Source organism: Tarenaya hassleriana, unplaced genomic scaffold, assembly GCF_000463585.1.
Source record: "Tarenaya hassleriana unplaced genomic scaffold, ASM46358v1 Cleome3, whole genome shotgun sequence".
NCBI lineage: Eukaryota > Viridiplantae > Streptophyta > Magnoliopsida > Brassicales > Cleomaceae > Tarenaya > Tarenaya hassleriana.
This window is the reverse complement of record NW_010966177.1, coordinates 6,169,385-6,185,494: the sequence shown is the minus strand read 5'-3', so window position 1 is coordinate 6,185,494 and position 16,110 is coordinate 6,169,385. Positions and strand designations below refer to the sequence as shown.

The window sequence follows — 16,110 nt, the reverse complement described above, 5'->3', positions numbered from 1 at the left end:
AACAAGTCTGACCGTCTGACCAAGGTATGACCGTCTGATTGTATGACCGTCTGACCATTTGGGTACGAAAAAGAAAGGTCTAAATTAAATTTAAACGATTTGAAAAGTTGTATAGGGGTTATAAAAATACTACTGCATCTTTTGGAGTTCTAATTTCATGTGTAAAAAAAATATCTTCCAACATAAGTCAATTGTATCCTATGTATTACACAAACACTACTAGTACTTTAGTTCTTCTTTGGAAGGAATTCTATTGTCAAACAAAAAATGTGGTCAATCCATATTGTTACGACCGAGTTTGAACTTAAACAATTTGTGATATGATATAATTATCACTATGTTAACATTTTTAAAACGATGAATTATGCAATTTCGAACAAGTCTGACCGTCTGACTATGGTATGACCGTCTGACCGTATGACCGTCTGACCATTTGGGTACGAAAAAGAAAGGTTTAAATTAAATTTAAACGATTTGAAAAGTTGTATAGGGGTTCTAAAAATAATTTTGCATCATTTTGGAGTTCTAATTTCATGTGTAAAAAAAAATCTTCCAACATAAGTCAATTGTATCTAATGTATTATACAAACACTACTATTACTTTAGGACTTATTTGGAAGGAGTTACATTATTGATGATATCATTGTTCTTGAAACCATGAGCAAAATCGGATCGGTTTGACCGGTGTGGTATTTCGGTAGCCAAAATTTCTCTCAGGATTTTCATCAAACACTTTCCATACATTCTCAAAATCTTCAACTTTGGTGTGCCATATCTCGTTATAAAGGAAAAATTTGACGAGTGTAAGCTTAAATGATATTGTTCCTTCGAATCGAATCGAAGTGAAACCCTAATAAGCTAAAATTCTATATAAGAAGAACATGTTTGATCAACACTTTTAAATTCGTAAATTCATCATTTTTGAAAAAGTATGACTAGTCTGACCAGTATAACCTTATGACCAGACTGATGATATGATCGGTATGACCAAAGGTTGACCGTCTGATTGTCTCACTAAAGTATCATCGGTTTGACCAAAGTTTGACCGTCTGACCGATTTGTTATATGAGATTATTATTATACCATATTAACACTTTTTAAAAATGATAAATTCATCAATTTTCAATAAGTTTGACTGTCTGACCAAATTCTGATTGTATGACCAATGTCTGACCGTCTTATCAAAGTGTGACCGGTATGACTATTTTTCACACGAAAAGTAAAGGTCTAAATTAACTTTAAACGATTCAAAAAGTTGTATAAGAGTTATAAGAATATATTTTTTATCGTTTTGGTGATCTAATTCCATGTATAAAAAAAATCTCTTAACATAAGTTATCTTCACCCAAAGTGTGACCGGCTAACCAAATTGTGACCTCTGACCAAAATCTGATCGGTATGACCAAAGTCTGACCGATATGACTAGTATGACGTGTTAAGAGCTAAATTTTCTCTGAGGATTTTTATCGAACACTTTCCATGCATTCTCAAATTCTTCAACTTTGGAACGTCGGATCTTGTCATAGTAGAGAAATATGTCGAGTGTAAGACAAAAATTAAGAAATTTTTTGTTAGAATCGCCAAGAAATATCTTTGGAGAGAAAAAGAAAAAAAAATTTACGTTTTGAATTTTTAGAAAAAGTGAGAGAAGAAATTTTCGAAGTTTTTTTCACTATATAGATAGAAGGTTGCCACGTATTCAATTTTTTAAGGGTAAACTAGTCTTTTCGTTGTTTTAGTTTTTTTTTAAAAAACCCTAAACCTAGAAGGTCATCCCTTGAAGTAAGAAACGACATTTGAGGTTATTTCTGCAATTTTCCCCGCTCTTAGCTTGTTTGTCCTTTTGACGATGGATGGTGCAGAGAAGGACCATACGAGTGCTCACCAGCTAAAACCCTCTCTCTCAACACGCGGTTTCGGACCACCTTCTCCCTCCTCGTTATTATTATAATCAAAATTAAATGCAATTTGGTTAAATAGTCCCAAAACTATATAGATTTAGTCACTATACTGTAATGAAATTTTACACACACTTTGACTGCCCCGACAGCCAATGAGATCGCAGACGTGTTTCCCACGTGGTAAGAATCTAGTTTCGTTTTTTTCTTTCCTTTTCTAAATATAGAATTTAACTGTGTTTTGTTTTTCGAGTCCCTGACCGATAAAAATAAAGCGGAGTTTGGTCAAATCCTGCAATCTATTTTTGTGGAGGCGTTAATGAATCTCACGTTCGTTTTTTTTTTCCTAACGAAATTTTAGTTTGGATTATTGATGATTTGGTTTAGATAATTTGAATAAAAATCTGTGTTCTTCATTTAATTAGTAACAAAAAAAAAGTTACTTCGAATTCTATTTTGATTTCTCACTTTTCTAATTAAAAAATACAAAATTCCAAAAACGTTAGAAAAGTGATTCTACGACAAAAAAAAAACAGAGAATTCAATTATATATAATTTATTTTGATTTTCAATAATTTAGTGACAAGAGAATTTGTAAAATATATTATTGTCGTGGATTTAAATCTAAATGCATTACGAATTTTTTCGATAAATATAATTAGATCAAAGTGGTGAATTTATGGATTATAAAAAAATTATATATAATTTACTTTTAATAAATGTGAGTTGGACATAGAGAGAGAGAGAGAGAGAGGGAGGAAGATAATTACAGATTCTGACGATGTTCATTGTTCACATTCAATACTAACAACACATTTATAAATAAATAAAAATCGACAGTGACCACTTGTCACGAAGTCACCGGTCGGTCGTCTAAGGCTGCCAAAGCTCGACCCTTTGTCCCAAATATAAAAAATCCATAAATTAAATTCGAACCAACATAAAAAAAAAAGTTTACCCTTTTTCAGTTTACTTACAAAACTTGTTCGGATCCAGATTTCAGTAAAAAAAAAATTTACTCATTTTTTTTACTGTAGAGTCCTCGCACATATTTCAGGAGCGTATGGATCCTTAGAGAATCCAATAGTTTTAGAGATCAAACTTTTTTTTTTTATGTTGTGGAGAAAAAACTGAAGAATCAAACAAAAGTTTTAGCCTTTTTAAGGAACAATAACTAAAACTTTCCGTTGAACCGGTCACCTTCGGCTGGTTTACCTAGTGTTCATGGTTTGTCGACTATTGCGCAAAGTCGGAGGGTTTACTATCGGTATACTGACTGTCTGGTTTGAGGGACTGGGACGGTTGGGATTCGGTCCGAAGGGGTGTATGACGGGTTTTACCGTTATAAAAAAAAAACAATAACTAAAACTCGTTTACCCAAAAAAAGAACAACTAAAACTCAATTACCTTAAAAAAAATGGATAATAAAACCAATGATGAGATGAGATTCAATCAAGCGGAAACAAAACATAATGGGCATTTTTGAAGATTTGTCGTGTTTGTCGGTAAATGGGCTTTGGTGGCATACCCAAACCCAATCAATAATTTTGATTAAATTACATAAAAGGTCTCTTATTTTACAATATTTTTCTCTCATCTTTTAATATACAAATAGGTTCACCTACTTTTAAAATAGATATGTATCTTGTGACATTTGTGCCTTTTGTTTTTTTTTTTAACGTAATAAAATTTATCACTAAATCCAGAAAACCAAACAAACGTACGTTTGTAAAATTTTAAACCTTCTAATTATGGGTTTGTGAACACATGTTATGCAATCATATAACTAAACATGTCAAAAGGGTTGGACCGGTCTAATCAATTATGTGTTGGAGTGCAAATATATTTTTGAAACCGTGAATATAACTACAATATTATTTTATTTTTCAAAATTCGGCGATGTTCCTGTCCTATCATTGTGGAAGGGGTCAACGAAAGAAACGTAGAAAATCTAGAGATATTCAAACAAAAAATCTAGAGAAGTACACACAAAAATGACAATATATATATATATGAATCAAGGTTTTATTATCAAATTTCAAACATGCATTTTTTTGTTCTTTTTATTGGATTTTATCCATCTAAGATGTTTTTCTCTCTAGAAAGCTGATATAAAAACATTTATCGACACATTAATAAAAATATAATATTTATTTTGTTTTTATCGAATATAGATAAAAAAAAATTAATATTATTTGTTATTAATCTTAATTTAAACAATTAAGAATCATCTTAATAACACTCCTCGCGTTACACGGTATACATTGTTTGTGTGATATAGCATATATAATCATTATGCGGGCACTACGATAATATTTGGATGGAAGAAATGGAAACCTACGCATCACACTACCTTAGCTACCATTGTTAATATAGGCTATGGATAGACGCGATTTTTAGAGTTTTTGAAATCCAAAAACTAAAAAAAATAACTAATTAATTTTTGTTACAAAGTTAAAACTAATTTAGCGAAAAAATCAACTAAAAACTAAAAATTTTATTTTTTGGATTTATAAATATTACAAAAACCAAAAACCAAAAATCATAAGTTAAAACCCAAAAACTAAATCACCATTTATAACCATAATAACTCTATCAAATCTAAATTTCATGATTAAATTTCAGAAAAAAAATACCAATATCGAATATTCAGAAAAATTAGATGATGCCAATATGTATCGATTATATATATAGAATAACTATAGTTTTCCCAAGCAGCTATAATTAATTTGTTGAGCAATGCATTTTCAAGTCACAAGCCCAAATTGCTTTCACATTATGGAAAAAAATATTAAAAGAAGTAAATAAAAGATTAAGCACTAAGCAAAGACGATTATAAAGACTAATGACGATATGAGAAGAGAAAATGATGGCTAACAAAATGCACGTCAACTCAATGGATTAATAAAGCGAGATAAGCTCGAATTTAATTACGCTATTTAGGCGAGTTGTAATATTTCCTCAAAATGATATTATATAGATCATAAATTATCTTAATTAAATCTAATTTGGATAGCTCATAAGCTGAAAGAGAGGGTTGTACGTCCCGAATTCGAATATCAAATTGAAAAAGAGAGTATAATTCTAATCACATAACTTGTTTTCGATTCCAAGATTAGTTTGGACTTTTTCGCTATAGGATATCCAGTTAAAAAAAATTATTTTAATAGAAAAAAAAAAGAAAAAAAAATGAGGAAAGTTATTGTTATTATTATTATTATTATTATTATTCTCACTTTTTTCAAGATTTTCCTCTCGTTTATTTATATGTGTATATATATATAGATTAATCTGCAATCATTAAAGATGAAGAATCTTTGTCTATGTAACTGCTGTTGTTAATTAAAAGTATCGCACAATAATTCTCCATTATTGCAGCCCATTATTAATTAATTTTGTAAAGTTGATATTGTTTGGAGATCATGCCTTTGTATATGAAACAAAAACTAAACTTTACCATTCATATATTTAATAAAAACTATATATATATATTTGATTTTCATTGGTTCTATTCTATCGTGTTATCTTTAGAAATTTTATGGTTTAATTTTATTCGTTTGGAAGTTTGAGGTTTTCTCGTGCATTATAAATTTTAGTTTTTTTTTTTTATAAATTTGTTCTTACAATTTTCTATTTTTTTCGTGTATTATTTTTCATTTTTTAATTCGAAGTATTAAGCGTGTGTATTTTTATTGTTTTAAATTATGTATGAAGTTATAACTAAGCTATCAAAAGCTTTCAATCCTCAACATTTAAAGTGACGAGCGAGCCGGCTTGAACACCGAAATGGTAGAGCTAAGAATTCTGAGGAGATCCGGAATTATCGAGCTTCAAATCTGAGATACAGAAAACCCTAAAGCCAAAACGTCGAAAAGATCGCAGATTTGGGATCGTTCGTGTCAATTTACTGGAATTCTTTATACGCAACGAAGAGAGAGAGAGAGCATACGTGCAGCGAGAGGGCAGGAGGAAATTGGCAGGTGTCACTGATTCAATAGGCTTTGCGCTTCCCAATTCTTTCGAATTTCTTTTTTGTTGCCTTTCGTTTTCTCGTAAACTGTGACGGGAAAAAATATTATTTTTTCCTCTTTGCTTTTCCCAGAGTGACGCCATTGAAGCCGCTCACTGTTAGTGGCCTTATTCTGCGTCTGATGCAACCCTAGTTTCTCTCTCTTCATATATATCTCGTCTCTTCTTCTTCTTCTACTTTGCAACGATAAAGCGGTCATTTTTAATTCTTATGTTTGATTCGGACATCTGGGTTTGCCTCCGTTTTCCCGGTACTTCTCTGGGTCTGTTCCTTTCATCGCAGTTTCACAAGGGTTTTTGTCTGTTGGCGGCAGAGATTTCGTTTCGATCGGTTTTGTTAATGGTCTTAGGACATGTTTTACGGCGGTTTCTGTTCGTCTTGATTCACAAGAGCTTGTCTGATACTATGTTCTTATCCCCCTTTTTTATGATCTTCTGATCCAGATTCCAGGCGATTAGCTTCACTGACCAGCGACTGCCCTATTGAATTCTCTCAAGATTTCCAGAAATAGAAACGAGTATGAGTGGAGCTGTGCTTGTTGCTGTTGCTGCTGCCATTGGTAACTTCTTACAAGGATGGGACAACGCAACCATTGCAGGTAATTTCTCGTTCTATCCCGAATTCTGGGCTTGGATTTAGGGAGAAGTAAGAATCTTGATGCTTGTTGTTTATCATGATTATGATCCATGTGATGGGAATTCCATCTAGTTGTTTACAGATCCATTTCAATTACAATTACTTTCCAGCCATCTCGTTGGTTGTCCGAAGGAACAATTAGCTGTTCTTGCCTGCAGGAGCTGTGCTGTACATAAAAAAGGAGTTCGATTTGGAGAGTGAACCCACCATAGAAGGCCTGATTGTGGCTACGTCACTCATTGGTGCTACTCTCATTACAACATGCTCTGGAGGCATATCCGATTGGCTCGGTCGCCGTCCAATGCTTATAATCTCCTCTGTTCTCTATTTCGTCGGCGCTCTTACAATGTTATGGTCTCCCAACGTTTATGTCCTGCTCTTAGGAAGGCTGTTAGACGGGTTCGGAGTTGGTCTGGCTGTAACCTTAGTTCCGGTTTACATATCCGAGACAGCACCTTCCGAGATACGGGGTCTGTTGAATACGCTTCCTCAGTTCACGGGCTCCGGTGGCATGTTTATATCGTACTGTATGGTTTTCGGGATGTCACTGATGCAGTCTCCTAGCTGGAGATTGATGCTCGGAGTCCTTTTCATCCCGTCCCTTCTCTACTCCGCGTTGACGATTTTCTTCTTGCCCGAGTCCCCGAGGTGGCTCGTGAGCAAAGGCCGGATGCTCGAAGCCAAACGGGTCTTGCAGATGTTACGTGGCCGGGAAGATGTCTCGGGTAAGTTCTTTGTTATATGCCTGTAATAGCCTGTTTTTACATATGACTTATGGCTATGGATTTAGCATATGGACGATGATAGTGTTTCATAATTGATGAATAGGTGAGATGGCTTTGCTGGTTGAGGGGCTTGGAGTGGGGGGTGAAACGACTATAGAGGAATACATTATCGGGCCGGGGAGCGAGGTAGTGGAGGATCTCGATATAGCGGATGATGACAAGGATCGGATTAAGTTGTATGGTCCGGAAGAAGGTCTCACTTGGGTTGCACGGCCAGTCAAAGGAGGGAGCACGGTCAGTGTATTGTCACGCCACGGAAGCACGCTGAGCCGGAGACAAGGCTCTCTGATCGATCCCCTCGTCACGCTCTTCGGGAGCGTTCACGAAAAGCTTCCAGACGCCGGAAGCATGAGGAGCACCTTGTTCCCGCACCTCGGGAGTATGTTCAGCGTTGGAGGGAATCAGCCGAGGAACGAGGAATGGGATGACGAGATTCTTGACAGAGAAGGCGATGAATACCCGTCAGATGTTGAAGCTGGAGGAGACGATTCCGATAACGAGCTTCAATCTCCGTTGATCTCACGTCAGGCGACGAGCATGGAGAAGGAAATGCCTCCTGCCACCCATGGAACCCTTTCTACTTTCCGACATGGCAGTCAAGTTCAAGGGACTCCGGGCGAAACGACGGGTAGCATGGGGATTGGTGGCGGGTGGCAGGTGGCGTGGAAATGGACGGAAAGAGAAGGCGAAGACGGGAAAGAGGGCGGGTTCAAGAGGATATACTTGCATCAAGAGGGTGTTCCCGGATCTCGTCGGGGATCTATCCTTTCACTGCCGGGGGGCGATGCTGCTGAGCCGGAGTTCGTACAAGCGGCTGCTTTGGTGAGTCAGCCAGCTCTTTTCTCGAAGGAGCTCGCAAAACAACACCCTGTTGGTCCGGCTATGGTTCATCCAGCAGAAACCGCAACAAAAGGGCCGAGTTGGCATGACCTCTTTGAGCCTGGGGTCAAGCACGCTTTGTTAGTCGGTGTCGGAATGCAGATACTTCAGCAGGTAATAACGAAAGAAACCCGCTTAAAGACGTCGCTTTTAAACATTGTTCATTTCTTGTCGTTAGATGAAAGATGAAAACTTTTTCGGGTTTTTCGCGATTTAGTTCTCTGGTATCAACGGCGTTCTTTACTACACTCCTCAAATCCTGGAGCAAGCGGGCGTCGGGGTTCTGCTCTCGCACATCGGCGTTAGTTCTTCCTCCGCATCGTTGCTTATCAGCGCACTGACAACCTTAGTGATGTTACCCGCCATTGCTGTCGCAATGAGGCTCATGGATATTTCCGGTCGAAGGTGAGTCGATATTTACCGGCTTACACATCTCGAAACGGATGAACCCTAATGTTTCTCGACACGATCTTACCTCGTTTTTTGTAGGAGCCTGCTGCTCGGTACGATCCCGATCTTGATAGGATCTTTAATCGTCCTCGTGGTCTCGAATCTAGTCCACATGGACAATGTGGTTCACGCTGCCTTATCGACTGTGAGCATTGTGCTGTACTTCTGTTTCTTCGTGATGGGTTTCGGTCCCGTCCCAAACATCCTCTGTGCGGAAATCTTCCCGACCCGAGTCCGGGGCATATGCATCGCCATTTGCGCCCTCGCCTTCTGGACCGGAAACATAATCATCACTTACACTCTCCCCGTCTTGCTGAAATCGATCGGCCTAGCCGGCGTGTTCGGGATGTACGCCATCGTCTGTTGCGTCTCGTGGATCTTCGTGTTCGTCAAAGTTCCGGAAACCAAAGGCATGCCTCTTGAAGTCATTAGCGAGTTCTTCTCGGTCGGAGCCAGACAAGCTGCAGCTGCTAAAGACGACTGAACTGAACCGAGCCGCCATGTCCGAACCGAACCAGAGAACAGAGACGACAAGTTTTGCCTCTTGTGTTTATACACTTCCCTTTGTGTTTCTTATGGGTTTGCAGAACAGAACGTCGTCTTTCTACGTTCGTTGTGCAGAAATAATCGTATCTCCTTGTTTTCCCTATCGGGGAACTTTCATCAACGATTCAGTTCTGATTCGAATCTGCATTACTCGCATTGGTAGTGATACTGTCCAGAAAAAAACGGAAATCTGAATTTATTTCACAAGCAAAGATCTGTTCAATCGGACAGAACTGTAACAGAAAAAACCAAACATCAACCAGTTAAGACTTCAAGTTCCTAACTTCAAGGAATGCTTCCCCCGTCAAAAGCTGTCATCTTCACAGCTTTCATCCCCGGAATCAGTCGCCGGCTCAGGGGCGACCAGGATTTGTACGGACACTCTGCATCTCAGGACGGAGACTTTAGCGTACAAAGGTTTGGGTTTTGGTTGAAAATAGGTAATGGGATGCAAGATTTGCCCCCAAGATTTTGTTTTTTTCTTCTTCTTCTTCTTCTTTAGTGTATGAAGGTTCTCTGTCTTACAATTACAAGTTATTCTACAGTAACTTTATGCATCTAACTTGGTTATGCTATAATCTAATCAGTATCTGCAATAAACAAAATCGCTTTTTGGCTTACTACTCATTTGTCAATGGCTCATCATCATTCATCAGGACAGAACATGGTCGCTTCTGTTCTTTCAAGACCTTCTTCTTCTGTATCAGCACTGCAATGGTGTCTGGACGACTCCTATCCTTTCGGATCTGTTTCGGGAAACATCGTGATCATTCGAACATGTGTCATCCCTTTTCCGCTTCACCCTTCTCTTGACTTCTTCCTCCTTTTCATCGACAAAGGCTAGAAATGTCTGCAGTGTTTTAGAAGGCGAGGTTCTTGCTGAATCTATGGATTCCTCGGGCACGTGCTGGCAGAAATCGTGGACAATCTTGCCAAAGTAGATGAAGAGAGCGATGGAACAAACGATCCCGCACACGAGGAACAATCCCCAGAAGCTGTGAAGGTTAAGCTGTTCTGAGTTAGCTAGTTGCGAGTCTTGCGGGTCACTGCAGTTAGATTTCGACAGCCATTTGTCGTGGATCTTCTGAAGCTGTCCGCTTTCAGACAGGCTTAGGATCGCGGTCGACAAGTCAACTGCCAACGGAGAGTCTCTCGGGAACGCCTTCAGCCAAAAAAACGAGGACCATGATGATCAGATGATGTTAAAAAACAAGTGGTTAGATCTCGGAGGAGAGGAGCTACTTACAAATCCCCAGCCGCTTCTGGTGAATTCTTGGCCTCTGATAGCGAAATTGCAGTAATCGGAGAGGAAGAGGTCGACGTAGGGACGTTCGTCGACGATAGCGGAAACCGTACCGTTCTCGAGAGCAGCTGCGAATTCTTCGGGAGAGCTGAGGGGAATGAGTCTGGATTTCGCGATGTTCAGCTCATCAACCATGTAGTTTTCGGCAAAGGAACCGATCTGGAAGCCGATCCGGCCCGTGCTGCTGATGAGTGTGTCTACTCCTTTTATCGGCGAGATCAGCTGTTGGACCGTGAGAATCGACGTCAGGCTCGCTGTGTAGCTCGAGGTGATGATCAGAACCACGAAAAGCCAGATGAGTAGCACCATTCGCCCGAGCGTACTCACTGTGTTTTCTCCTGAAATTCCGATTTCGAAAGGCGTTTTTTCAAGAAATGAATGCTTAAACTGTAACTTGGCGCGATTTTCCGAGGAGAAGGGTACTTACTGTGGGAGAAAAACATGGTCGAGAAGCTGAACCTGAACCATAAGAACACGAGGAAACGAGAATATACAGGTCAGATCTTGCAGGTTCTTACTATGATATGCAAAAATATCCGTACAAAACTCCATTTATAAAGTTATTAGCCACTCGAAACATTATGGGACTCGGTTTTTTTTACGGTTTTTATGTTCGGTTTTAAGCCTTGAGACTGCATACTAACCACAAGATGGTCATGATTTGTCTCCTCGGCGGCCCCCGGAACTCGTCATTGATTCGATGTTCAAGAATCCATATAACTACCCCGACGATAATGAAAAAAGCCGCGGTTACAGCCCACATTTGCGGGGTAAACGGCCGTAAGAATGCCCAGGCATTTCTGTTCAGCTTCGTGACGGGCGCAATCACGACAAGCCCCGACTCTATATACGGCTGAGTAAAATCCACCACCCTCGTCCGTTTCGTGACAATGGCTACATCTCCTACGACTGCATCAAATACCTGCAAGAACAAAAGAAGAAGAAGAAGGAACCTTTCATTACAGTGGATAGCGATATCGATCATAGATTTGATTGCAGCATATGGTGTTTTCTCGAGCCTTTGACTCACCCCGGTGGTGATCTTGTTGACGAGTTCGTTGTAGTTCGGGTTCTTGATACCGTCTCCAAACAGGATGAACTCGTGAGGAGCAGCGTAAGGAAGCAGTTTTACCGCTCTTTCGAATATCTCTATGCAATACCCTTGCACTTTGTTGCTGCTGCCGTTGATTCTCTGTACAAAATCCTTGAAACTCGCCCGGTTAGGAACACCGATTCTCAATTTTCTCCCGTTGTTCGGGAAAACCCATCCACGAGGCGTCACGGAAGTTCCGCCGGGCCAAGTTACATTGTTCAGATGCTGGTTTGAGCTCGAACGGTTAGGAGGGCTGTGGTAAAATGGCTCTGGAGGCACGACAGAAAGCCCGGAATGGTTGGACCAGTATCCTATCTCCCGAAACCCATCATCAAGAACGTTGATAATGTCATACGACGGCTGTAGCATCGATCTGTCGGAATTAAACTGTATCTGACCAGTAAGACCAGACATCTTTGTTTTCAGGACATTCTTGAGTAGTTGTGATCCTTGATCAAAGATGCTCAATGCAGCTAGATTCAGTGCCCCGCCCTCCAGTTTCATCAGATTCGTGTCGTTGGAAAAAGAAATATTTCCTCCGGAATCAAGAAGAGTCTTGATAGCCTGAGCGACGATCCAGACAGTATCATAGGCATAGAGGGCATTAACATTAAACCCAACAGATCCATTACTCAGCTTGTTCCACCGTGCCATGAAATCCCGTTTCTTTCTTGAATCGGGAGTGTGAAGACGAAGCGTAAGAACTCCTCTGAGAGATTTGGCTGTCTCGGTAGGCAACGGCCACGATGCATCAAGCAGAGCAGACAGCCAGGTGGTAGCTATCCAGACATAACCTTTCTCTATCATGCCGAGTCTCTGAGCTTCCTCAAAGATCAATGCACCTGTCCTGGGGAAGGTGTTTACAACGATAATTCGAGATTCCATTCTCTGAATCTTTCCTAACTCATCCCTGATACGGGAACCCGAATGCGTTAAATCGATTGGAAGAACCGCCTTGTAAGAAATCTTGGACCGCCTCTCTTCAAGCTCGTCTCCTAACGTTGTTATGCCGTTTCTGCTTCCTTCATCATCGGTATGGACTGCAATCACATCCGACCAGCCATAGAAACTCACCATCTCGGCAATGGCACGCATCAGAAAAAGATCACTGGGTGCAGTCTGGACAAAGAAAGGGTACTGAAGAGGTGAGAGGCTAGGATCGAGAGCCATGAACGACAACAATGGAACGTGAAGCTCATTCGACAGATGTGACAGAACATGAGCCATTGTCGATGTCTGGGGACCGATTATAGCCACAGTATCAGTTTCCATAAACTGCAAAGCTGTGATCACAGATAAAGGGCAGACGAGTTACAAGACTAACAAAAAAAAAAAGAGACAACCTTAATCAACAACTCAACAAGATTCACTTTTTAGCGAACGAAGGGATATTCTCACCGCCCATTAAGCTGAGGAATCCGCTGGTTTTCCCGTTGTGCAAAGTTATATTCAGTTTAGAGCCGCCGAGGAAGCTAGGATCGGAATTCACATCGTTCTCGGCAGCTTTCATGGCGAAATTGGCAATCCGGCCATCAGTGGTGCTTAAACTGCAGATAGCTCCGACATTTACAACATCATGACGCCTAGAGGAAGCTCCTTCTGAAACTAACCCAGTACCAAGAACAATGAGGGCCAAGAGAACTGCAACCTGAGCCATAATTTGGCTGAAAACAGTCCCTGAAACACCTAAAATCACTCAGAAAGTGATCAGCAAGCAATTAGACCGAGCCCTCGAGCCGAGTTCCACATCCATGAAACTGGTTAGCCAACAAGACAAACAATCATTGGCAGGTTCAACTAAATCCAGATAGTGTTTTCCACAGAAGACAACATAAACTAGAGATTTTGTCAAGAACAGGAGCAAACTTTATCGAGGAAATGGGATGCCCAGAAGAAGAAAAATAGACCAGACAGCCATTTAGAGACAAGAACCATAAATGGAAGAGAAGCAAGTAGCTTTCTCACCAGTAAGAAAGAACCAAAAAAAAAACAGAAGTAAAGTGTCACGAGGAACAAACAATAACCTCAAACAAAGAGCAAACGCTTCGCTAAGGAATTAGAGACAGAGATGCCAAACCCAAACCCAAACACAACCTGAAAAAAAGATAACCAAAGGAAGATTCTGCGTTAGGACACAACAAAATTAAACTAAATTAAGTGAAAATGGAAACAAAAAAGAAAAAAGAAAAAAGGAAAAGGATACCCCAAGGAACATGAGGCACAAGCAAAAGAATAATCACAGGAAAGATCATAATGAAAATGACGCCACAGCTGTAAGAAAAAGGAGTTCTTTAGGTACCCATGAATAAAAAATCTGTGGAAACACTTCTAGATTTGGAAAAGGTTTCGACTTTGTGAATCAGAATCCATGAGGGGGAGCGATTTTTCAGCCCGAGAAAGCTTCAGAATGAAAATTTCTGGGTTTCTCGAGAGAATTTGGGAAGATTTTTCTTCGGAGGAGGAAGAAGATGATGTGAGGAGTGACATGGACAAACAACCACAGTGGAGGACCTGGAAACAAACCACAGGTTATGAGGGAAGAACATTGTCGGATGAATTCTCTGAACTGTTTTTTTCCCCGCAAGTTAACGCATTTAGCTTTCCCCACCAAAAAAATATATATTAAAAAAAAGATTATCTGATTGGATATGAAAGCTTTTCAACGTTGTGCGCTCAAAGGTTGGATTTTTTTAATAAACACTGGTTCGTTTCTTGGATTCGTGTTGGGGTTTAATGGTTGAATTTAAAAAAAAAAATCTCAGAGAAAACAAAAAAAAAACACATAATCTAGGGTTTAGTGCATTTGGGGTCCCCTCTATTTCTGAAAACTTTCTGAAAAAATCCTTACTTTTTTTTTATCAATTCTGGAATCACCAATAAGGACTATGATCTCTGGTCAAATTGCAAAATCCAAAGTGTCAAGGTCGTAAATGGATTCAAAACCATAATCCATCATCAGATGCCAAGTGTTTTAGTGTTGCTTCATTGACTACATTCACATACTTGTTATCCACAGACCAAAATATTCATGCCCTTTTACATTCTAAATTCTCTCATGTTTATTATGGAAAACAAGAAAATCATAATTCCTTGATTTGGAATTTACTTGGACTGCATTCAGGTTATGCTTTTGCAAAAATGTCTTGAATTTTCAAGGATTCAACTTTAATGGTATAGCAAGGATTTTTTTTTTTAAAAAAAAATCTTCTATTTTTTGTGTGTGTAGAAAGCTATATATATATATATGTTTTGAACATTGTTAGGGTAGAGAATCTTATGCATAAAAAGTAAGGGCATTTTGGCAATATTTATAAAATAGAAGGGATCGATTTTGATTTTTTATTTATTAAAAAATATATTTATTTATTTATTTTGCATTAATTGAATCCTATAAACGAAGAAAGGATATAAAAAAAATGAGATGCGATCTTCCATTTACTCCATGGGAGACAAACACAAACACTTCCGAATCTTTGGACACTGCTTCTTCGCGTTGAAAGCCTGTTGACTTGTGAAAACGCTGACAAGAACATCAGACACAGACATACATTGAATGTTTGAGTCACAATTTCTGACCGTTTTTTTTGGGTTTATTTTAAAAGAAAAACACAATGAGGTTGGTTCAATCGATTCGTATAAAGCCGTTAAAATCAGGCTTTGAATGGAGATGACTTTTATTTTGGGTTTTTGGTTTTAGTTTTTGGATTTTGGTTTTTAGTTTTTGGTTTTTGGTTTTTAGATTTTATAATATTTGAAAACTCAAAAAAAGTAGCTTTTGGTTTTTCATTGATTTTTTCACTAAAATAGTTTTCCAATGAAAATGACGCCACAGCTGTAAGAAAAAGGAGTTCTTTAGGTACCCATGAATAAAAAATCTGTGGAAACACTTCTAGATTTGGAAAAGGTTTCGACTTTGTGAATCAGAATCCATGAGGGGGAGCGATTTTTCAGCCCGAGAAAGCTTCAGAATGAAAATTTCTGGGTTTCTCGAGAGAATTTGGGAAGATTTTTCTTCGGAGGAGGAAGAAGATGATGTGAGGAGTGACATGGACAAACAACCACAGTGGAGGACCTGGAAACAAACCACAGGTTATGAGGGAAGAACATTGTCGGATGAATTCTCTGAACTGTTTTTTTCCCCGCAAGTTAACGCATTTAGCTTTCCCCACCAAAAAAATATATATTAAAAAAAAGATTATCTGATTGGATATGAAAGCTTTTCAACGTTGTGCGCTCAAAGGTTGGATTTTTTTAATAAACACTGGTTCGTTTCTTGGATTCGTGTTGGGGTTTAATGGTTGAATTTAAAAAAAAAAATCTCAGAGAAAACAAAAAAAAAACACATAATCTAGGGTTTAGTGCATTTGGGGTCCCCTCTATTTCTGAAAACTTTCTGAAAAAATCCTTACTTTTTTTTTATCAATTCTGGAATCACCAATAAGGACTATGATCTCTGGTCAAATTGCAAAATCCAAAGTGTCAAGGTCGTA

At 38.9% G+C, this 16,110-nt stretch overlaps 2 protein-coding genes across 9 annotated transcripts; one reads left to right on the top strand and one right to left on the bottom strand.

Moving 5' to 3' along the window:
* Positions 1-5,637: 5,637 nt before the first annotated feature.
* Positions 5,638-9,361, top strand: LOC104819694 (monosaccharide-sensing protein 2). 3 transcript variants are annotated; one of them, XM_010549873.2, is made up of 6 exons: positions 5,638-5,878; positions 6,372-6,526; positions 6,723-7,289; positions 7,393-8,342; positions 8,446-8,633; positions 8,718-9,361. In XM_010549873.2, exons 2-6 carry the CDS (start codon positions 6,448-6,450, stop codon positions 9,160-9,162), a joined length of 2,229 nt encoding a protein of 742 aa, XP_010548175.1. In that variant the 5' UTR covers positions 5,638-5,878; positions 6,372-6,447; the 3' UTR covers positions 9,163-9,361. The 3 variants fall into 3 exon arrangements, with proteins under 3 accessions (XP_010548175.1, XP_010548176.1, XP_010548177.1); XM_010549874.1 differs by lacking the exon at positions 5,638-5,878 and adding an exon at positions 5,917-6,178; XM_010549875.1 differs by lacking the exon at positions 5,638-5,878 and adding an exon at positions 5,917-6,190.
* A 44-nt stretch (positions 9,362-9,405) lies between these two features.
* On the bottom strand, positions 9,406-15,861 carry LOC104819693 (glutamate receptor 3.1). Of its 6 annotated transcripts, none has more exons than XM_010549868.2 (8): positions 15,481-15,861; positions 13,645-13,714; positions 13,019-13,306; positions 11,558-12,903; positions 11,172-11,449; positions 10,955-10,986; positions 10,471-10,865; positions 9,406-10,386 (listed from the first exon to the last, which is right to left on the bottom strand). In XM_010549868.2, exons 3-8 carry the CDS (start codon positions 13,275-13,277, stop codon positions 9,928-9,930), a joined length of 2,769 nt encoding a protein of 922 aa, XP_010548170.1. In that variant the 5' UTR covers positions 13,278-13,306; positions 13,645-13,714; positions 15,481-15,861; the 3' UTR covers positions 9,406-9,927. The 6 variants fall into 6 exon arrangements, with proteins under 6 accessions (XP_010548170.1, XP_010548172.1, XP_010548173.1 ...); XM_010549870.2 differs by lacking the exon at positions 15,481-15,861 and adding an exon at positions 13,824-14,299 and having other exon boundaries at positions 13,019-13,225; XM_010549871.2 differs by lacking the exon at positions 15,481-15,861 and adding an exon at positions 13,920-14,299 and having other exon boundaries at positions 13,019-13,225.
* Between the last annotated feature and the right edge of the window lie 249 nt (positions 15,862-16,110).

Excerpts from the sequence above, each read along its gene's own strand:
- LOC104819693 (XM_010549868.2), bottom strand. The coding sequence starts at position 13,277 with ATGGCTCAGGTTGCAGTTCTCTTGGCCCTCATTGTTCTTGGTACTGGG. Across the intron at positions 12,904-13,018 it reads ATTCCTCAGCTTAATGGGCG|CTTTGCAGTTTATGGAAACT; the intron begins GTGAGAATATCC and ends CTGTGATCACAG. Across the intron at positions 10,866-10,954 it reads GACCATGTTTTTCTCCCACA|GAGAAAACACAGTGAGTACG; the intron begins GTAAGTACCCTT and ends TCGGAATTTCAG.
- LOC104819694 (XM_010549873.2), top strand. The coding sequence starts at position 6,448 with ATGAGTGGAGCTGTGCTTGTTGCTGTTGCTGCTGCCATTGGTAACTTC. Across the intron at positions 6,527-6,722 it reads GGACAACGCAACCATTGCAG|GAGCTGTGCTGTACATAAAA; the intron begins GTAATTTCTCGT and ends TCTTGCCTGCAG. Across the intron at positions 8,343-8,445 it reads GAATGCAGATACTTCAGCAG|TTCTCTGGTATCAACGGCGT; the intron begins GTAATAACGAAA and ends TTCGCGATTTAG.